At 39.5% G+C, this 22,605-nt stretch overlaps 1 protein-coding gene across 1 annotated transcript in view; it reads left to right on the top strand.

The window, feature by feature from the left end:
• CDC73 (cell division cycle 73) overlaps positions 1-22,269 on the top strand; it is an 87,178-nt gene extending 64,909 nt beyond the window's left edge. The window contains exons 11-17 of the mRNA XM_088524389.1: positions 9,344-9,401; positions 12,685-12,720; positions 13,077-13,164; positions 17,237-17,398; positions 17,711-17,811; positions 20,104-20,245; positions 21,324-22,269. Of these exons, the coding sequence (XP_088380515.1) occupies positions 9,344-9,401; positions 12,685-12,720; positions 13,077-13,164; positions 17,237-17,398; positions 17,711-17,811; positions 20,104-20,245; positions 21,324-21,360 (624 nt within the window). The 3' untranslated portion in view covers positions 21,361-22,269. The remainder of the gene's footprint in view (positions 1-9,343; positions 9,402-12,684; positions 12,721-13,076; positions 13,165-17,236; positions 17,399-17,710; positions 17,812-20,103; positions 20,246-21,323) is intronic.
• The last annotated feature ends 336 nt before the right edge of the window (positions 22,270-22,605 follow it).

Here is a 22,605-nt window from a genome sequence, read left to right as displayed (position 1 = left end):
GCTGCTCAGGTAGTAATCTATATGAGCACTTTTTTCTTAATGGTGGAAGGTACTTTTATTTCAAAAGCCTTTGAAAAACTTTGTTATTAAACTTTGCCTAAAGTCCGCGTTGCTGTTTATGTGCATTGTAACCTGCCTAACGCTGTGGTTGTATATGGTGCAGTTGGATTGTACCTGGGCTTGGCTTTCCTGATCGTGTGAAACTTGTGCGTAAGGTTTAAATGCAGTCTTTGGAAAGGGGAGAAATGACTGAACTTCCGTTCTTGCTATGCCAAACAGATGGCTTTTGCTTAAAATTCTAACTTTAAAGTTGCTTAACCTTTGTGATAAAAAGGAAACAAAAATCCCCCCCAACTAAGAAGCCTGTGTTTTACCTTCACTCTTGATCTTTATGGTACCTGTATGTTTGTTTTTCCCTTCCTGTCTGCTGTATGTTGGGGCAGTCCGCGGAGAACTTGTTGCTGCGGGCTCGCCAGCACAGACACTCGTGCGTGTGCGGACACACGCACGCGCACACGCGCACACACACACACACGCGCACACACACACATACACATATATATCTTTTTCCTTCCTGTGTGACTTCTTTGGTTCCTGCACGTACGGCGGCAATCGTACGACTTCCCTGTAAGCAGCGCAGCAGGCGGGTTGCCAGTAGGGCTCCCTCGTGTCAAATCCCAATATGAAGCTCTCCCAGGAGAGAAGCTTGGAAAGAGTTTTGAAGAAATGTGGAGATAACAGAAATCTCATCCCCTGTGTCCCTTGATGGACTGTGCAGATCTCTGTTGAACTGTTGCTAGCAGCCTGTCTCACTTGTAATGGGCCAACAAGACCATCGACGAGTGCGATTTAAAAAGGAGAAAGCACATTTTTTGCTACTGTTTTGCACCAACACAGGAGCTCTGGGGACTCATTGTGTTGAACTCGGGAAATCATCATTTGTCAAGTGTCAAGAGTTTATTAGAGACAAGAGGTTCTACACAGTGACAAATTCCAAGTATAGCAACACTAGAAGTGTAGCAAAGCCAGAAACACAGCAGCAATGAACAAAAGGAGCGTATACGTATGTATTCTGTATAGCTGTACAGGCAAACACCGGGTGCACGGACGGTGACCACTCCTGCCCTTCCCTGTCTCCACGGGCCACCCCCACGTAGCGTTTTCCCCGGCTCGTGCTCACCGTGCTCTCCCGGCGCGTCCTCGAGGCTGCTGGCGTCAGGGCGTCCCCGTGGATCACAGCGTCATGGAATCGTTATGGCTGGAAAAGACCTTCAAGACCCTGGAGTCCAACCGTAGCCCACCCGGAGGACGGTCGGATTGCCCAGCCCGCGGGCCACCCGGCAGCAGGGCCGAGTCCCCGCCCGGAGCTACGTGGCTCTCTTCCGGTCACGCTTTGTTTTCCTTCTGGGCTTAGCTTGTTGTCCAATGGAATCGTGCCGCCCTCGGCTCCACGGCAGGTTCATGAGCCCAGGTGGCAACGGCGCCCGCGTCGGCAGATAACAGAGCCCGGGCTGAGCCGCTCCTGCGGGCTGGACTCCTGCTCGGATTCCCCTGTGGGTCACGGGGTGGAGAAGCAGCTTTCAGAGAAGCGGCTGTAGCCGGTTGGTTGGTTGGTTGGAGCCATCTTATCTCTTGGCTTGTTTATGGCAATTTCTCGTAGCCATAAATAAAGCTTTCAATCCTGAAAAGGCTCATGGTGATTCTGAACACAGGCCAAAAAAAAAAACCCCGCCAAGAGCTCATCGCTCCCCTCTGCTGCTCTGGGCTTTGGCTCCTCAAGGAACACTAATTCAGGATTTTCTCCTGATTTTTAAAATATCTCAAGGGGGTTACTAGGAAATTGCCTCCATCTCTCTGACCATGACCACCCATGATAATTATGTTTCTTGTAAGAGAATGTAAATATATAACCATAATGCAGGTTAAAGTCAGCATGAGCTGTGACTGTTAAAGCTGGTAAGACGTAGAAGAATCACTTTAAAACACTAATTCCTTTCAGCAAACAAAAATATCTTACCAGGGTGAAGTATATTTTGGAAAAAAATGGCACTAGATAATTTATTGGAAAAAGAGTCAGGAAAACAAGATTTTTAATAGTGTCGTGTGTGTCTCGTCTCCTGCCGTGGCCCAGCAGGGTTTTGGGAGCAGAGCGCCGCATCACCGCGGGGAGGCCGGGCCAAGAGCCTTGGCGTGTCGTGTTGCTTTGCGACTTTGAGTAACAGCACATAAAATTGATGAATTGTGTGGGTTTTTTGGATAAACTTTCACACACACTGAAGGCCTCTCTGTATTTATTCAGGCCCTTTCAGGGTTTTTAAAAATGATCTTATCTCACAAAGCATTTCATAAGTCTTTCCAGAAGTTGCAACGGAACCTTTTACAAGTCTTTTTAAGCCTTTTCTTGCGCAAAACTACTGCTCACTGGATGCAGGTGTATATGGGAACTTCTCGTAGCTCCTGCTGCAAACGTTCTGCTGAACAGCATTCACTTTAATATATCTATAACTATTCTCTTGAACACCATTTCCATAATATGATCAGGATATAACAATACCCGGGCTTGTTCCGCGTGTATGTTAGCAGTGCTAGTGACGTGTTAGCTAAAGTTCACATCTCATGATCGAGTTGCTTTTTGTTTTGATGAAAACAATTTATTATGAAGCAAATGGAAATGCCTAAATGTTTATTCTGGCTTTTATCACCATCCCTTTCTCAGTACACTGACACCAACAGTTTGAGGTGAAACTGTAAGATTGAAGTAATTTCAAGAGAAAGGACTTCCCCATACTGATCTCCTGTGCGAGGATAAGGGTGGGAGGAGTTCCTGCGCTCTTCAGGGAAGCCTGTGCAGGAACACTTAGAAACCTTCACTGCGGGGTCAAGTTCTAAGTATCCGGAGTTTCTTGGCATCTCGGTAATTGTTGCTTTCATTAACCCTTTTCCGCAAGCGCGTCCAAGAACATCCGTCACTTTGCAGGTGACATGTGCTACGTGCACCAGCAGTTTGGCAGCACAGTTTCTCACCTTTTAAGAAAACAGGACTGGACTGGGTGTCCAGTTTTCTGTCTGGCAATTGAATTTGAGTAGTCGCAATTTTCCATTTCTTCAATTTTTTATTTACTTTAGCGTGGTACTTCAAATTATACTTGGATATAATCTTCAGCGTAAGCTGCTCCTTATGTTGAAAAATGTATTGAGCTTTTACTAACCTGTTTTGTCTTAACCGTCCTAGATTTTTAGCTGTTGAAGGAGGAAGTAATGAAACCATGGTGTCACTTTCCTGTGGTAGTTGGTCTGAAGTTTTCAATAAACTATGATAAATTTTCCCCATGCTTAAATTCATTCTCTAAAAACAGGTTAAATTCTGCTTAAATTCTTCCCTCTGTTTTCTAAATTATAAGGAAGTTGACACAAGGTAAATAGAAAAAGTGACCTTTTTATTAATATTACAAGAAATGGAAGTTAAAATAACGACTGTGCAAGAACTGTTAGTATCACAGTAAAGATCCTGTTATCAATTTTATTTTATGGCATAATTTAAATTTAGAAAGGCAGTAAAAGCATGCAATTTAATATTTAAACATCTGTCTTGGGGGACTGCTTATGCAAATTTGTGTGCATAGAAGTATGCAAATGAGCTATACCAATTTCATGTGTAAATCAAATGATGGTGCGAAACATTATTTAAACTTAAAATATTCGTAAACTTGATATGAATAGAAACCTGAGAACTGTTAGGATGCCTGCAGAGTCAGAGCAGCTCTGTTGCGCTGCTTTGCTTGGATCCTCCTTGGAAGATTCTTTTCAAAGCTTTTAAGGGCTTTAAATTTTTAGAACAAAGTCCAATGTTTTGAGAATCCAAGCTATTTATGTGAAATACATAAATGTTTCCATCATGCTGAAAGTAGGACATCCAGAACAGATGTCAGATCCCTATCTGTTTTTCAAGTCATCTCATTGTTTTCACTGTTCTGTGGTACCTAATTTAGATAGGAGATTTAATTTCTTTAAAAAATAAATAAAAAAAAAAAGTCGTCTTTGAACTAGGCAGTTGTTCTAAATTTCATCGTAGTTCTTAACACGAGCTTTGCCACACTGTTCAATGCTTTGATATCTTACATCACTCAGGGGAAGATAGCATTATTGCTGGCAACTAAATGAATTTTTACATCCTCTTCTTCCCTAAATCGAATAGGTAAATGGAAGGCTGTCTGTTCGTCTTGTGCATGCATTTTACAAGCTTACTACCCACATACATTTCCTTTCTCACTTATGATCTAAGTGCTGTAGTTTTACTATGTTCATTTTTATGAATAGGACAGGCTTTGGTTGAATCATCAGTCTTCCTTCAGGGTTGATGCTGAAATCTGCTTTACATTTTAAGTGCAAGCAGTTCCTAGTACTTCTTCTGGAATCGACTGTTCCTTTTTACATCTGCTATTTCTGTGTGGATGCACGTGAGGTGCCTAATGATTTTTAGTTTTGGGGTAAAGCTCTTGTACTACATTAAAAGTTATAAAGGAACAAAATGGAAATTAAATTTGCTAAATTAGAAAAGCCACAAGATGGCATCAAGTTGTCAACTGTATCCTTTGCTCCTCGAATTTTTTTAAAGGTCAAAATTTTACAAACTTTGTGACTCTCTAGCTAGAAACCAGCTGGAGTAGTGTAAGGAGACAGTCGACAGGTTTCGGCGTGTTTCTTCCTCCCATAACTTGTAGCTTGCAAAGGATATTTCATTAGCTGTAGCTTTTTGCTTGTGCTTCAGCCTGTGTATATGTGAACGGTGCCTCCAGGAAAAAAATCTGCCAATATAATGTATAGTGCGATTTTTGTTAAGGCAGTTTCTGTTTTCGGTGTGAAATGAGTGAGAAAAACTGAACTGTGGTTGTTAATGATCTTACAGGGTTCAGAAAAATGCCAGGTACCCTTTAATTGAGTCCCAGTTAAGTGATAATCACAGATTTTACAAATTAAAAAAGAAATTTTTTTATGTAAAGAGAACACTAAAAAATGCCTTAAGCGATATTACAAAAATGAACAATCAGTGAATTAAATACACTTAGAGATGAACAAAAAATGGAAACTTGACAAATAAACTTTTAGTATCTGGAAGGCTATTAAAAGTCTAAAAGTCAGACTTTAGCATTCCAAGAAATTGACTTTTTTATGTTACTGATTTCTATTTTTTCCTTTTTTTTTTTTTTTTTTTTTTTTTGCATTACAACAAATTGAGGATACAGTGTATTGAGGCAGAGACAAGGCTCTTTCCTAAATAACTTGCATTTTAACTTCTGTAAATTCTCCCTGTAACGCAGAAGTAGGTAAATGCAAATGCCCATATAGAGGGAAGGTGAAGGGGGTCAGTAAGCTGCATAGGAAATGTGTGGTTTTAAGGGACTTTTAACAATACGCTTGGGACTTCTCAAATGCACCGTGAAGGCAGCGCACTCTCTCTAAACACATTAGAGCACACGGTAGTTTCTGAGGTTTTAAGCTAAAAATGAAGAACTGGGGTGGAACTATGCAAAAAATGAGGGAAGGATAGACCATACTAAAAGTTTAATTACGAGGGCATGCCGCAATAGTAGAGGCCAGATATCCTTCAGGATATGCTTTTTTTTTTTTTTTTTTTTTTTTCTTCTTTCTATTGTACAACAGACTCTCTGTGGGAATCTTGAATATTTCACGCATGCCAACCTGCTTTTGGTTAATACCCCTCCGTGGTTAATACCCCTGCGTCAGGCCCATGAATTTAAGTGTTTAGAGGTAAGGCAACATCAGCATGGCAGAAAATATGCCTGTTAAGCAGGTGTTTTGTGAAGGCCCAGGGCAGTTGGCACCATTGTGACTGAGAGTGAATTGCACTGCTGAGAAGATGCCCTGAAAACGATTTGGAGCCATGGGGCAGTATTAGGTTTTCGATATACGTTTTCTGGATTTTGTTCCATGGCAGCTTGTTCTGCTTGAATGATCAAGTACTCATATATTAAATGTAAATCCTGAGTTAACTATATATATCTTGCATGGTAGATTAGCAAAACTAAGCTAGGCAACATGTTTTTGATTAAAATATTGTGTTAAGTGGTCGTCTAAAAAGATTTGTATTTTTCAAATTACATCGGTTTTGTTACTAAATTAGTTTGAATTTATGAATATTCATAATGTGCTCCTTAACAATCTAGAACAACTTGTGCATAAGAATGAGGTACGTCAGCTTTGAGCAAAACTGCAAAGTGCTCAGAAACTTTGAGAAAATGAATGTTCCTTAAATAGCCAAGCAGTGATTTCTGCTCCTTCTGATGCTCTGGCTCCAGCTGCACAAACAAAAGCTGCTCTACAACAAATTGGAGCTTGAATTTGCAGCCTGCTGGTTACAGAGGAACAACTTTGACATTAGCAATTCTGCATTAGGCTCTCAGCAATATCCTCCTGTGCAAACGCTGAGCAGTCAGCGGCTGTCGGCACACGGCGCGATCGCGTGCGAACGAGCAGCCGCCCCGGAATAGCCACCGCGCCATAAATTAACAGCAGCCCCGGCCTGGCGTGGCTGCGGGAATCAGCCTTGACACCGGCCCCATCAACTTCATTCCCTTTTTTTTCCGCCCCTCCACTCATAGCATTATAATCCTACTTGTGGTCATACTTGTATCTTACACAGAAAGGTGTATCATAAATACTAGCGAGTTGTCATAGGAAGACTTATACCTTTGTCTGAATGCTGTCAACGAGCATTCGTTTCATGCTTAAAATTAGTATGTTTTGTTCCCAGGACAGTGCAAAAGTTAGCAAAATTAACCTGCTAATGACTTTCTTGCAGAAAGGAGAGTGCATTGTGCAATCCCATTGAGGGTATCAACCATCACGGCTTCATACTCCTGTATTTTCCTCCTCTTCATGGGGCCCTTCTCCCAGGGTGAGCTGTTTTAAGCAGCTGGGTTGGAAATACTGGAGAGGGCCACTCTTGCCAGGCTGCCGCCGGTGCGGAGGTGGTGGTGAAGGGCACTCGCTGCTATAAAGAGGGAAAAAACAACGGGGTGAACGGGCCGCAAGGGAAGGAGCCTGCGGGGTGGTTTTTGTTTGAGTACATGGCAATAAATCCACCTCTGTGCCAAGCACGAGCGCAGCTGCCGTCACGAGCTGGGGTTCAGCATGAAACCACCCGTCTTAGCCGTGACTCGCAAAACCAAAAATCAAAACCTCCTTTGGAAACTGCTCTGTGGAAACGGGGCTCACAAATAGCAATAGCGGAGGAGATCACAGGCGTGGACGTGGTCGCTGTCCCTTGTACTGTCCAGTTGATCCCATGTTTTCATTGAGGTTTGTAATTTTTTGTCAGTTGAAATGTTCCCAGAGCCCTGCCTTTTCCTGAGAGGGAAGCCTCAGAGCAAAGTGAGGGGGAAGCTCCCAAGTAGATCAACTGAAAATTATTTCATTGGGCAAGATCTTTTTAGTCTGCTGCTTTGAGGATATTTTGGTGGTGAGAAAGAACCCAGAGCCAATCCACGAGTGGGTGACCTGGAACCTAAAGCAAATATTTGGTACCACAGTGCTTTCCAAGATGCAGAAAACTCTACAGACTTGAAACTGAGGGAAATAAGAAGTTAAATTTCTTCAGCTTGCTAATTTTCTTTTCCTTCTGTTCCATAAAGTGCTGCTTATCTTTTATTTTTTTAGGGAAATGTTAAGGAGGGAGTTCATGGTGCTGCTTCCAAATGTATAACTAATGTGCAATTGATGCAGTCTTGTCACACAGAAAATTACATTTTCTCTATAGAAGCAGATGCAAAATGTCTCATGTCCATATTTGCGGACAGAAGGAGGATATTGTTTCAGATAACGGCGCTTTATCAGGCACAAGGCTTCTACATGCATGGCCTGCTGCTCTTCCCCGAGAGTGCGGGGCTTGGGATGTTATTTTCTATCTGAGAAATTTCAGTGAAAGGTCAATGACAAAAATACCTTTTTTTTTTTTTTTTTTTAAGGTGTAGGGATTTTTTGTTTTCTTTTAAGTCTTGAAATAACCATTTCTGACTCAGGCGGCTGGCATGGATTCTGCTATTTTAACATCGGAAAACAGAAACAGCAGAAGTCAGGACTCAACCATTTCCTGAAATGAGGGGTTAAATCTGTGGTTTGAAGGTTGATAGGAGGGTGCTGATTTTAGAAGTTACTGAAGCTGCTGACTATATGAAGGGCTGGCTCCAGCCTGCTGTAACTAATGGGCTGGTTTTGGGTGAAGCTAAGGAGAGGAGAGAGATTTTGAGTAAATTCCTGGTTTCCAAGGAGGCAAGTGATACTCTCCTCTGTGCCGCTCAGTTCTGAAGATAAAGATCAAGTTTTAACTTTCCTGGTGGAAACTTGGAAGCAGTTTCTTTAAGTGTTATTTAAATCATGGAACCTGAGGCTCCTTGCGCAGCCACCTCAGGTTTTCCTGCGAATTCGAGATCCCGCTGTTGCTGGTGTGCAGGTCTGCAAACGAGCGGCCGCCTGCACGGGCTCCCGCCGAGCCGCTGCTCCTCACCTCCCCGAGGGGGTCTCCTGGGTTACACTGCAGGAGGGGTCTGCGTAATTCTCACGTGAACCAACACGTCCGATTTGTGTCCAAAGCTTTTATGTCATCTTTGCGAATGACGCAACTGGAGTATAAATATATATATATTTTTGCGTTTTTAGTAATAGACTTTGCATTCAATAGGGCTTCACAAAAACACCCGAGAACAGAATCTGTTTTCACGGGAATTTTCATGCTGCTTTGGGTGCAGACCTGGTGTCTTTGCTTTTCTCGTGGCCTGCGTGTTGCCTGTGCAGAGCTCACCCCAAGAAACAGTGGTGCGTGGCTTTTGTTTGCTCCATTAGGGTAATTGGATAAGGCGGGAGCAGAACCTATTATCGTGTGGGCTATTTCTGGGCATGGAACCCGTTGGGACAGGACCACGCTACCACTTCTTGCTCCTGCTTCTCCATCCAGAGCATAAACTCATCTTGTCTGAAAGTTTATGTAGCCAGTTGCTCACAGATACCTGGTAACCCTCGGTTCCAAGCAACTGAGGCCAAAAAGAAACAACAGTGTGTATTTTAACAAATAATAATAAATGTCTCTGAGTACAGGACAAAAGGTGCTGAATGGCATGGGATGCTTAAAATTTTAACCTGTAAAGGCTTACCAGGTTGTCTTTCTTGTGGCAGGTTTAAAACAGGGTCTGCTTAAAAAAAATGTTTTGTGTGAACTCTTGATGGAAAGATACTGCCCTTATTTTCATGATATTCTCTGTTCGTTTGAAAATGCGCGTACCTGACAAGGAGGCCGGCTGTTAATGTTGCTCCTTCTCTCTTTCAACAGGAAGGTGCTTCTGCCCGAAAAACCCAGACTCCAGCAGCACAGCCCGTCCCGCGACCAGGTAAGGTAGCGCTGCGCTCTTGCAAGCGTGAGCTTCAGAAAAATTGCACCTAAGTCTGGAGCCGAAGGACAGGGTGGGAGTCATTTATTTATGGCCTTGAGTTGTGTGTATTTGAAATGAGAATTAACTGGTTTGGTTAATGTTTTATCCTGCATGGCTTGAGAATTGAAATGGTCCAAGGTCGGGCTCGCTCTGAACTGCTGCCAGCTAAGGTTTCCCAACGGCTGGGCTAGGGTCAGGCTCCTCGTTTATCAGCACGGTGCCTTGCAAGTGCCAGGAGCTGGAATGCTTTTGAAATCCAGCTGTTTTGCCATGCTGAGCAGCGGGGATCTTCCTTCACCAGCTGAAGAAAAGCTAAAACCCTAGAACTTAAGGACGTCAGTGGGGTTTTTTTGTTAGTTTTGTTTCCTGCCTGTATTTGATATCCGTTTGGAGGACTCCTTACAAGCTGCCAAGGAGCAGTGCTAGAAAGCTTCCCAGAAGTGCTCCGAGCATTCGTGACAGGGCTTATTACCTCTACCGGCATCAGCTGAATTAGTGCCAGTAAGTGACGAATAGCACTTAGGGTCTTCAGATTAGATCAGATACCTATTGTGGTAAGCACAGCCCAAATATATAGCGAGAGATAGTTAATGCCCTAAGGAAAAACAGCCTAAACAGCAAAACTAATTTCAGGAAGAAACGCATTATTACTTCTATTATCAATATATCTTAAATCATTTATATTTTTCTTAATAAATTATCACCATTACTTCTTCTCCCTTCTTACTAAAAGGGACCCACATATAAGATAATTGTAATGGGCATAGAATCTTGAACTGAATGTTTTAAAATCCCAATCTAGTTGATTTTAGCTACCAAGTCAGTTCTGGACATCAAGTTGAATCTCAGGTTGAGATCAGAGATATAACAGTGTAGGTGCTTTGTCTCATTTTAATGAGAAACTCCTAAAAAGGTGTTTAAAAAGAATGTAAGAGTGTAGCCAGTATATGAGGGCATGAATTTTAGCAAACAGCAATATGGATATCTGCTCTCAGTCCATATACTGTAAGAGTTCTTGTTTTGGTAGGAGAGAGTCTCAAGCAAAAGATGTTATTTAAGGACGAAAAGAAGGTTATTGTTCTTACGAAGGTGCTTAAAAAGTGTTTTTTGATTAAAAAGAAAAAAAGAAAAAAAATCCTTTTAAAATTAACAGAGAAGCTGTGCTGTGTGATTTGTGATCTTGTTTAGTCTGCTAAGTGCAATGAGTGCCTGCCCCGCTAATTCCTTGGGATGTGCTAGTAGGGTTTAATGCTGAGACTTAGTCTTGTAAAAAGAGCCGTCCGCAAAAGTCTGTTTTCATACTGGGTGTGCTCAGCATACCTGAGTGCCCTTGTGAACAGCTTCTTCTGTTTGGTTATTTTGGTGCTGGAAAGGTCACGCTGCCTGTCATGTTCATCTCCCAAGCACTGTTGAGCATAATAATGCACCTGGAGTTGACAGACAGCGATAAAAGGGTAGAAATGGCGAGAGCAGAGATCTGACTGAATTGTCACAGGTCCCTGCTTTTAGCTCTAACTTCGTGTTGTTACGGACAGGAGTGTGTTTTTGTACCTTATTTAGGTTATGCTGGTACTGTTTTTCTCTAAGGCCAATCTCATCCCATATCTCCACACTGTAAACTAAAGAGACGGTAGAAGGGCACAGTCTGAAGGAAGTATATGCTATTTGAACTGCATGGCAAAGAAAAGCTATCTTTCTGTTCTAGAATACTTTTTGGTTTTGAAACATTTAAAATATTTCAAGTATTTAAACACGCGATCTACAAGAGGATCCTATTTTGTTTTATGCATTAGTTAGACAAGACAATATTACAGTACTGATTTGAAAAATAATCATTTAGGTGCACTTTTAATTTCAGGTTTTTGTGTGCTTGTCTGGAGTAGCTAATTTTCTGCTAACCTGTAACAATGTTTCAGTGCAACTCTCAGACTTGGTAGAAATTCTTTCTTCAGGGCAGCTGATGCTGTCCATATATTTCATCTGTGTATTTGTCTGCATATTTTTCCAAGAAAGATATATAGATATCCAACTTGAACAAAAAGAAAAACACTGGGTAGGTAAAGTTCATGTAGTTCAATATAATGTCACCCATTATATCTGTTCATCTGATAGTGGCAAGAAAAGATAATTAAGGATATGGTCTCTGTATTTCAACAATGGCAACTATGTGGTGTGAATATTTATACTGTTCTAGACAGTTTCTGAAACAGTTGGTCATAAATAAACATGAGCAAGTTGGTGTTACAAAACTGGAAGTCAATTAATGAAATTTATCATGCATAGTAGCAGTTGAGACTTAAGATAGAGTATGCATCAATCTTTGTACTACTCACCATTTTCTAATTTTTTTAATTAGGATAAAAATGTATGATGAGAATTATCAAGCACAGCAGTTGTTAGGAGTCCTGAAAAGTCTGTTTTAAAAAATGAGCTATAAAATGTTTGTTGGGAGGAAGACAAGTTATGCTTCTTCCTTCTGATAATATTTCTGAATAAGCATTTCCAACTTTGGACTGAAGTAACTCTCATGTTATGGAGGTCACTGAACTTAGAAACCTGAAATCAAAACATTTAGTTTAAAAAAGAAAAAAAAAAAGAAAAAACAAAAAAGTTGCAACTATTCATGTTGGGGGAATCATCTAAGGAATCATTTATTTTTCAAGGAAATTCTAGTTAGAGCTCAAACAATTCAGAAATGATGGTAAAGAGCCAACATGTCTATGGAGGACATGCAGATTTTGATTGTAGAAAGTTCTGTGTGTGGTAAGAGGTAGCAAAATTCTAAGATTTTATCCACAACAACAAGAGTTAATGAAAAGGTGAGGGTCCCTAAAGATTACTTTATGAAGCAGTTTTCATGTTGGGTCAGCACTTTTGAACTCCAGGGTCTACAAGCAACTTGCTGTTGTACATGCAATATTGGTCAGTGTTACAGTGATCCAGCCCCTCAGTGTGCACAGAGAAACAGGGCTAGTTCAGTAAAAGTAGATGCATTTGACCCAACTAAACTCAGTGTTTTCAGACAGAAGCTTTTCATCTTCTAAAACTGCAACTCGAATCACAAATCCTTTTTTCAACTTGAGAAATTGCATCTGTATAAACTGTCTGTTTACTGTAATGCGACTCCTCTGTTCTTTCTTGGGAGTAAAAGCCATGAAATGTTGCCTTATAGCAACATCTGTGTTATGTATTAGTCATTTTGCTATAATTTCTGATCCCCCGTCCCCCCTTTTTTTTCCAGTTTCTCAAGCAAGACCACCTCCAAATCAGAAAAAAGGTGAGTCATTTTTAGTTATATCCTCCTCCTTATTTTTGTGTGAGGTGGTTGTGCTCCATCTTTTTCTGGACCGCAGGCAACAATACGAGGCAGCCGTGCACTGCACGCAGGGTGCTGTTTGGCTAAATCCGGGTCACTGCCCCAGCCAGCATCACAAACAGCAGACAGAAGCACTTTTTTTTTTTTTTTTTTTTTTTTTCCCTTTTTCCTGAATGAAGATTTCCAATTAGGGAGCAGATTTACTACAGATTTTTATTATTTTTCCATACTTTTGGCCTATAAAGTAAGTGTTCTATTTTGTTTTTCAAGTATGGCTCATTTTGTAACAGGCAAATGTAACTTGATTATTTCTACAGGGTCTCGAACTCCCATAATCATTATTCCGGCAGCCACCACCTCTCTAATAACTATGCTTAATGCAAAGGATCTTCTGCAAGATCTCAAGTAAGTAGCTGATTAGAATATACTGTATAAAAGACTGTCTTCAGATGCAAAGGTATACCTAGAGTATAATTAAATAAGAAGGAATAAGAAGAGATAAGACAGTATATACTGTCTCGGGACAAACTAGGTTTTACAGACCAGAGTATGAAGGACGCGCATCCTTCTTGAGTAGTAACGGAAAAACAGTCTTTTTCAAAGTTTTCTTTTTTTGCACGCTTGTGACCTCTGAGCCCAGCGGGCTGGGAGGAAGGATAGACTGTGCCAGTTTCTAATAGCTGTAGTGATTTTCACTTATGTAACATCTGTGCACACATGCCAAATCTGTCCTTGCCTATTTTACCGTGACCTCTCAAACTGCAGTCACACAGTTGTCAAGATGATGCAGACTGTCTTGTTTAAACAATTCTTGCCTAGCAATTGTTGGTAAATACAGGGCTCCATTCTGAAGTGATGAGCACTTTCTTTAAAGTTCACATACAACAAAAGGTAAGGCTAGAGTATTTTGAGCATTAAGAGTATTAAGAATTGATTATGAATATCATTATATTGATGGATATATCTTGCATATTGATCATATTAAGTAAAAGACAAATCCTTATAGTGCAAAGAATTTTGGCAAAAAAAGAAGGTTAAGAGGACAAGGAATGATGCTGACATGTGCCTAACATATGTGCCTATGCATGGTGTGTGCCTAACATGCGTGAAAGTCAAGAGTCAAGACGAAAGGGCAAGAGATGTAAATGAATCAAAAGTGCAATACCAGAATTTAGAAGAGGGAAGAAAAAAAGAAAAAACACAACTTAGCCTTGACAGATCTGGCACTTTAGAAATTGTGCTATGTGCCCTGAAATTCTGAATTTTTCACATTCTTCAGTGATATAGCTGATTTAGAAATGGCTGCAGGGGTTATTTTGCTGTTGTGGCATGCAGAGTTTATAACTATCTTTAGAACTAGTCTTTGATACTGCAGTCTAATAAAAATATTGGGGGAGTGGACATTGTAAAAATACATTTCAAGTTCTAAACACAAATGAATGTCTGTGATGGTGAACTCAATTACTGTCCCACACTGGACTTGCTTTAGTCTCTGTTTGCACATTTTCAGCATGCCTGAATTGGAAGAATGTGTTGACCTGACCTCGTTGAAGATGCTTTAAAGTTAACGCTAGCGATGGGTGTTGAGTTTAGAGCTTAGTCCTGAGCAGCTGTGGCAGTTCAGTGGATACTGTCTTACCAATTACTTCCCGTAATTTGATCTTGTTCAATCAATTGCCTAAAACCTTAGGAAAGGTACCTGCTGCCTTTGTTGAGTGAGTGAGAACACTGTTTTTTGGTGTTCTCACTTTGCCACTAAAAGAGAGAATTGCTTATTTTCCAGTTTGGATAGGAAAAGTAATTCTAAGGAAGCAGCTTAAAAGATATGAACTGTTGCACAGTCAGTTTTCGAAACGTGTTCTTGCTGAATTGGGTAGTTAGAAAATTTGCCAGTAACTATTTTTTAGCAAATTCCTGGTCGTGTGTTTGTGTGGGGAGGATGTTTTTCTTTAGTGCTAGAATTTCTTGAGTTTTGTTTTTCTTGGGTTCTGGTAGTGATGAGATAAGCCTTTGGTATTTGTAATCACACAGTAATTTCTACCTATTTTTACTTCTGGAGCACATTCCTTTTCTTACACTCCCAAGAGTAGGTGGCTGTTTTGCTCCAAAATCTTGGAACTACAATAATGTACTTCAAAAATATTCTAATGCATTCACTTATTCTTGTCCTCAATGCATATACATCTATGTAAACATTTTCTTCATTGCTTTCTTTACAATAATCATTCTGTTGGGAACTTGTTAATTGTAATTTTTTTCCTCAGAACACTCAGCTGTCGATACCCAGGACTTTCTGTCCAGGGGAAATGCATTCAAATACATTCCGCTTTTCATAGTGATTAAAGCCAAAGTTATTGCAGTCTGGGAGATAAAGCCCAAAGGCAATATATTTGGTTGTGTTTCCCTCATATAACACAGTTTCCATCTGACTGTAAAACGAAGAGAAACTGGCAATAACCTAGTGCTAAAATGAGTTCTTAGTCACAGAAACTTTAAAACTTGAAGCAGAATTGAGGATGCCTCTGTGAGCCAAATTCAAGGATGGCTTAGATGTGTTACATAGTAGTGAAATGTTAGGTTTCTTCAAGAATAGCAATGTTGCATCTTAGTACCCATGTTTGTCTAATTTGGAGGAGGTGGTTAAATTTACTGCATTGCTTTAAAATGTGTCTGCCTCTTTGTATGTGTTTAGAGTTGAAATTCAAAAATGTGACCTTTAGATTGTTGTTTGTGTGACTATTTTATTAGGACTATAGTGTGTAATAAAAACCTACCTCTATGTTCTGTAAGAATTTGTTGTTATGCAGTGTAGGGAACATGTGTTGAAGAAAAATATTCTCCTTGTTGCCCACCATTCTGTCTTTTGAGTTTTTGAGTTTTTTGGTAGTGGGTTGGATTTTTTTGTATGCTCTGGGTTTTGTTTTTTGGGGGGATTTTTTTTGTAAATAAATCCCAGCTTTTCAGTACTGACTCCTATTTCCCTTAATTCTGATGAGTGATGAGGAAAATCTCAAATGGTTTTCTTAAAAGCTCAGAGAAGATCAAACAAATCCTCTTCTGTACCCAGCATTATATAATGCAGTTTCTCTCTGTTAATACTGGCAGAACAAGGCTTCTAATTTGTTGGTGAGAAAGACCCTTAGATATAATCAAGATTAAATTGCCCCTAACCTAAGAGGTCTTAAATTAGCACCTTTCCTAGAAACAAATTGTTTAATGTTATAGTAGATAAATTTCATTTTTCCAGAGTAGTACAACATTGCACTGTTGGGTATAGCACAAAATTGATCATGTCATCTAGATGTGATACATGAAATATATAAATATATTGCTTTTTAGTTATCCAAATCTGCTTTGGAAAATGTATGTATTTTTTTAATAATATTCTAGATGGCCTAAGTGAACTTTTTCTCCAAGTGTCCTATGTACTTTTTCTGTATTTTCTTCTGAACCTTCTAGTTATAAATCTATGAGACAAATGAGCATAATTTAACTTGTAGCTTTGGCTTTTGTATGTGTAATGCCTTTTTTGTATTTGCAATACCAGTTAATTTTAATGCACAATTCGTAGTTGTTTTTGACTTTTTGCCTTTCCAGTGCAGTTTCATGCAGACATATTTAAAAAACTTGTTTTGCCTTATTTCTTATTTCTCCTTTTGAAATGACCTTAAATCATGAAGGTTATGGTTTTTTATTTAATTTAGGAAAGTAAAATAGTTTTACTTTAAGATTTATTAGCAATTTCCACATTCTGCTTAAGAATGTGATATTGCATCTGATTTATTTCCCAAAATACAATTTTCTCATCGCATGTAAAATATTATTTTAAAGGCAGGGAACTCAAAATATAAATATCTATAATGTATTTGGTAGTCATGTCTTAAGCATTCATTTCCATCCCAACAAGATCCCATATGACTTGAGAATCAGGGCAAGTATAATTGAAATATCAGGAAAACTATTAAGCAAATAAATAAACTCAGAACTGCAGTTTCTTGTTCTGTGTTAAGAATTGATCTTAGTAACCAGATGAATCATCAGGTTATGTAAAGTAACCTTCATTAAAAAAAAAAAAAAAAAAAAAAACTTAATCCCTTTTTGATCAAAAAACCACCTTCTGTGCAAGGTGCTTTTTAGTGTCCCAGGGAACCCTCAAGCATGGGAAAGAATGAGCTGTTGCCACCAGCAGCTGCTTGTGCCCTGGTTGTACTTAACGGGTAAGGAGGGTCAAGCACGACACGAGGCTGTAGAAACAGCTCTGGCTGTAGTTTTGAGGTGCAGAGGACCTTTTAGTGCGACTGAAACTGAAGAAGGCTTTTGGATGTTATTTTTGTCTTTTTGTCCTGGAGGCTGAGCGTGTTGGAAATGAGAAATCTTCGGCAACCGTTGCCAGTAATGCAAACTGCCAATAAAGCTGTTAGTTTTTCTGTTGATTACGTCAGGTAAATTACTTCTGAACACATCTTTATTCCCCAAGGTTTGTACCATCAGATGAAAAGAAGAAGCAAGGCTGTCAACGGGAAAATGAAACCCTAATACAAAGAAGGAAGGACCAAATGCAGCCTGGAGGAACTACAGTCAGCGTTACTGTTCCGTATCGAGTAGTAGACCAACCTCTGAAACTTATGCCACAAGACTGGTAAAAACAGTTATTTCCATTGAAAAAGTTCTTAATTGGGAGACAACGGAACTTGGAGGGGACCAGTAAAATTGTATTGGCTAGCATTAAAAGTGAACATGTGCATATAAGGGTAGATAAGAGAAAGCTGTAAACAGCTTATGTCTGTAGCCAAATACGCTAAAAATCTACTTCTCGATGGACATTGCAGTGTGAGAAATTATGCTAAGGCGTTCCGTTTTACGCTTAACGTTATCACAGGAATAGACAGGTGTTTTCTTGTTAGAGAACATAAAAGTTCAAGGACACCCTCATCTCTTTCCGTGTTGGCAGGGATCGTGTGGTGGCCGTGTTTGTACAGGGGCCTGCTTGGCAATTCAAAGGTTGGCCTTGGCTGTTGCCCGACGGATCACCGGTTGATATCTTTGCAAAAAGTAAGTTTGTTTTAGTGGTTTGGTCGTTATTTTGTTCTGGGTTTTGTTTTGTTTTTCCCAGTTGATGTCTATGCACAGACTGAACTTGGATGCTTGCGGAGGAACAAAAAGGCCATAGGCCCCCAGCAGCTGGCGAGCCCCGTTGGTGCCCTTGGTAACCGCTGCGTTATCTTCTGCAGGGCCCCATGGAAACCTCATTTTCCCACAGATCTGTAGCCTTTACCAGAGGTTTTGAAGTAGATTCTGCTTAAATTTACTTTCCAAGCTTCTGAAGCAGGCAAAAAGATATTGCATGTTTTAACATTTCAGAGAGAACAGGTTTGCAGGCTCTCCTTATGTTTTGCCACAGAGGATTAATCAGCTATTCTTTTAAGTTGGTTTTACAAATATGATGTGGTACCTGACAGAATCTGGAATTTCTAGTCTCAAATTATGTGCTCTGCTTTACTACTAAGGTGCGAGCTAAATTGTTAGTACTGTACTGAGCTGAACAGATTTTTGATTTACTGTAGTTAAACCCAGTATTCCTTGAGCCAGTGTAATTCCTTGCACAGGTTACCAGGTAGGTCTTCTGACTGTAGCACGGGCAGTGGGATCCAAGGAGAGTAAAAACCTCCTGTTCTGTGGTGCTTTGCTTCATTGGGAAGCTTCAGTAGAAAACAGACCTTTTAGTCTCACGTGTGGTGTCTGGTGTTTTCTGAGATGCAGATTAACAGAAAAGCAGACTCGTTCTGAAAACCTTAGTTCAGTCTGCCCTCTTCCAGTCAGCACAGCGAGGAAACGAGATTGATTGCCTTTTATGTATGTACCTATTTGGTAAGTGAAGTAGGAGCTGAAAAGTCAGATCGAAGGTTAAGAACATGTTTGTGAATGAGAAAGTAGATTTAGGTGTTCAAGGGGGAGTGAGGAGGAGGGAGGAGGTGAAAGAGCCTGCAAGCTAAAATGAAAGAAGAAACACAACAGGCACAATTTAACAAGAGAGGCTAATGAAAGAAGAAAACAACACTTGAGAATGAAGGAGCAGAGAAACTGGAAATGATAAAAAGCAGAATCAAGAACAGCAATGCTAAATATTTAAGTTCTAGCCAGTAGTTGCCAATTAGTTCCTATTAATTTTAACATTGTGTATACATACATTTATAGACAGCCGTAGGAATTGTCATGCCAAGCTTTGGCAGCATACTTGATGTCATTACTTTTGCTTTTAAAAAAAAAAGAAAAAAAGAAAAAAGAATCAAGATCCTGTCCTGAATAGCTCAGTCTGAAGGTCCAGACCCTTACATTTGCAAGTGAAAGAAGAATCTCTCTCTTCTTACCTGGCTCATAAGGGTACATTGAAATGCACTCTGGATTTAGAAATGCTTTCAGTTGCACTAAGGATAGATACCTAAAAGAATATTTCCCTGATAAGAGCATCTCTAGGGCTTTCCCTAATGACTCAGAATAAAGCTAATGTAAATGGAGAGAGCAGAGGCAGTGTCAGTCTGGTTGTGTTTGTATACTTTTTCCCAAAGTTACCATTTAAGCCATATTCATTGTCTTCAATTGATGGTTATCTAAATGCAGGTTAGGGATTCTACAGAAGTCCACTGTTTCATCTGCAATTTGCTGTTCTTTGTGTAAGCAGCTTGGTCAGTGGTGAAGAACAAAAATTCAAAGCTTGTTTGGGGTAAAATAAGATAACTACCATAAAGAATTTCTGGGTAAAAGTTGTATTAGACTAGAGTCTGACAAATTGGTTATAGTTTTTTTTTTCCAACTGCTGTGTCACATAACATTTTGTTAGTGCAGTCTGTAAATCATTCTCCTCGGTTTTCTTTCCAGGTGGACTGATTGTTTAATGTTCATATAACAAACAAGATTTTTAACCTTTGCATCTGCAAGGGAATATATCAGATGAAATTATGAATTATATCACTTTAATGAACAAATATTTAATCCGAATACCATATAAAAAGGTCTTGCTATTAGAAAATATTAGTGAGCTTTAATACTGATTTTTCAAACAAAACATGTTTGAATTGGCTGTGAGCTTCTCATTCTTCTGGAATCTCTGCATCTAAAAATAGGGGATACCTTTTTAAAACTGTAATAGCACGAGAGCTAGATTTTGGTCAGCAGTAGCTATATTTAGTTCTGTACCCTTTATTAAACAGTTGACTTCTTGAGAGACAGGCTTATTTTACTTATTCTTACACTGTATGCTGGGAAGAAAGGAGATTTTCACTGTCAAATAATTAAGCCATGTAAGTTTATCTAATTATACTCTGAATGTTTTTCTGATTCCTGTAGTTAAAGCTTTCCATCTCAAATACGATGAAGTGCGTCTGGATCCCAATGTACAGAAATGGGATGTAACAGTGTTAGAATTAAGCTACCACAAACGGCACTTGGACAGGCCAGTATTTCTACGCTTCTGGGAAACCTTGGACAGGTACCTGTCTTGTTGAAAATCTCTTGCAGTGTTTTTCGTAAGTTACATATAATAAGTTATAGAACTTACTATAATAAAGCTATAAATGATGTGCCTCTGCAGTATAATGTGTGTGGATTTAAAGGAGAAATAGTTACTGTTCAACATCAATTAGCACAGTGATTGCCCACCTCCTTTTACACAGAAGGAAAGGAATAGAGAATAATCCATGTAGAGCAGAGTTGTACTGTGGACTGCAGTTCAGGGCTTAAGAACTCTGCTGCTTTCTCACTCCATCTCACTTTAATGACAGTGTGAAATAGGCGAGCAAGTACTTTAAGATAGGAGAGGCACTGAGTGTATAATCTTACCCTGACACTCCTGAGTCCACAGTCCCTAATAGAGGAGGAAGGAGGTTAGAACAGCTGTGACGCACAGGGAGTTTTGGACTCCTGCTCCTTTCGCTGTGGTGTTGGGAGCCATCCAAGTACCTAGCACCACCGCTGGTGAGAAGCCAGGGTATCACGAGCAGCTCTGCGATGGGCAGCTCTGCGATGGGCAGCGCTGCTTCTGAGCCCGTTTCTCGCAGGCTCAGCACCCTCTCTGCGGAGGAAGTTCCTTGTAGTACCTCTCATCTTGAGCAGAAAAAGCTTCCTCATCCTGAAACAGCTGAAATATTGAGGGAAGGGGAAGAAATATATATTTATTGAATCTTTCATTTTTTTCATGTTGATTCCATAGAAAGCTGCTAGAATGGTCAAGAGTGAACTTGAAAAAGAAAAATCCTGCAGGATATCTGAATTCCCAGAATTAACTGGAGTTTTTTTAGCTACAGTCCTTCAATATTGGAAGTCATATGATGGCTTTGACTGCATGAACTAACTTGAGGGACAAAGACTTTAGGTGACTCTCTTTTAGGAAGTTTAGATATTGTGCATAGTAGAGAGTTGAACGGTATATAAGGCATCACATCTCTTCTGCAATTTCTTAATGCTCTAAGAGATTTTAACAGTATATCTTTTGTGGAATGTTATTACTGAGAATACAATTTCTCTAACTGCCAATAGAATAGTAATGTTGTTTTCTGTTAATTTTGCAGGTATATGGTAAAGCACAAATCTCACTTGAGATTCTGAATCCTTCAGCTGCCATTTATTTACTGGAGTGTATGGATTGCGAAAAATGAAAGAGGCTCCAGTTTGGAGACCAGGGCTCGCACTATAGGATTTGTCAAGAACTTTACAAATGAAGAAGGGTCACAGTTTAAACTTTTTATAAAATCTTGTTTGGATGCTTCATGCTATGGCAGGTTGATACCTGTTGTTATTCAGAAGCAAAGGGGTTTTGCTTAAAACTATTTTTTTAATAATGTTAGCCTACTAGTCTGCAATCCAAATTGTATATTTTGATAGCAGCAGTTTCTTCTCTGTTTTGTTAAACTAGTCACATTTTTAAATAATGTGTTTTGTTCTTCTTTAGAAAATAGGTTGCTCTTCACTGCAGGTTACAAAGTGTGTGTGCGCATGTGCGCACGTTTGTGTGTATATATGTATGTGTGTGTGTGTCTATATATTATATATATAAAAAAATATAGACACACTTACTCACACATAGATGTTACCAAGGCTTTCTGAACCACTTAGCTTCTTAGCTTAGTTTTGGTTTTCTTTGCTTATTGTTTCACTTATTGAGAATATTTTGTTGTGACTGATACTGCATTTTAGTCAATAGGACTTGCAAACTGAGCAAAGTGAAGATCGTTTTGGATAACTCAGAATGTCAACCTGTATATGTATATTCTGTCAGTCTTCGTTGAAAAAGGGATGATGAAAAATCAAGAACCACTTTTTTGGATTTGTAATGTCCCAGTTTACTAAGTCTTCAAACTTTATTATGAATACTTTTCTGGTCATGTTGAATTAAATCTTCATTCTTCATGCAGGTTGTTTTATTTAAACTGCAAGTGTGCATGTGTACATTCCCACTTATCAAATTACCTTTATATATGAGTCTAAATGTTACCTAGATTAAACACTGAATAGAAAGAGAGTTTGGATTTTTTTTTTCTTTTTTTCCTGGAACAGCTGCCATGAGGAATGAATTTAACTTCTTTACATTTATACTTCTGGTATCACTTCTACCATTTTTCCTTGTGATAAAAGTAGTTCAGACTATATCCAAGAGTTGTAATTTGCTGATTTGAGTGACTAATTGGTGTTCTAACACGCCTGCATTAGAACTGGAAAACAAGCAGTTTACTTCTTACCAAAGAGCAGATTACTTCTTTTACAGTATGAGCTAGAAAACCCTGGTATTTGTATGAATTTGATAACATGAATCGGATGTTACATACTAGTCAATATAGAGAACGATCAAATACT

Source organism: Tinamus guttatus, unplaced genomic scaffold, assembly GCF_059628265.1.
Source record: "Tinamus guttatus ecotype Peru unplaced genomic scaffold, ASM5962826v1 Tinamus_guttatus_pri_ptg000211l, whole genome shotgun sequence".
Lineage (NCBI taxonomy): Eukaryota > Metazoa > Chordata > Aves > Tinamiformes > Tinamidae > Tinamus > Tinamus guttatus.
The sequence above is the reverse complement of the archived record's forward strand: the minus strand, read 5'-3'. Positions and strand labels throughout refer to the sequence as shown.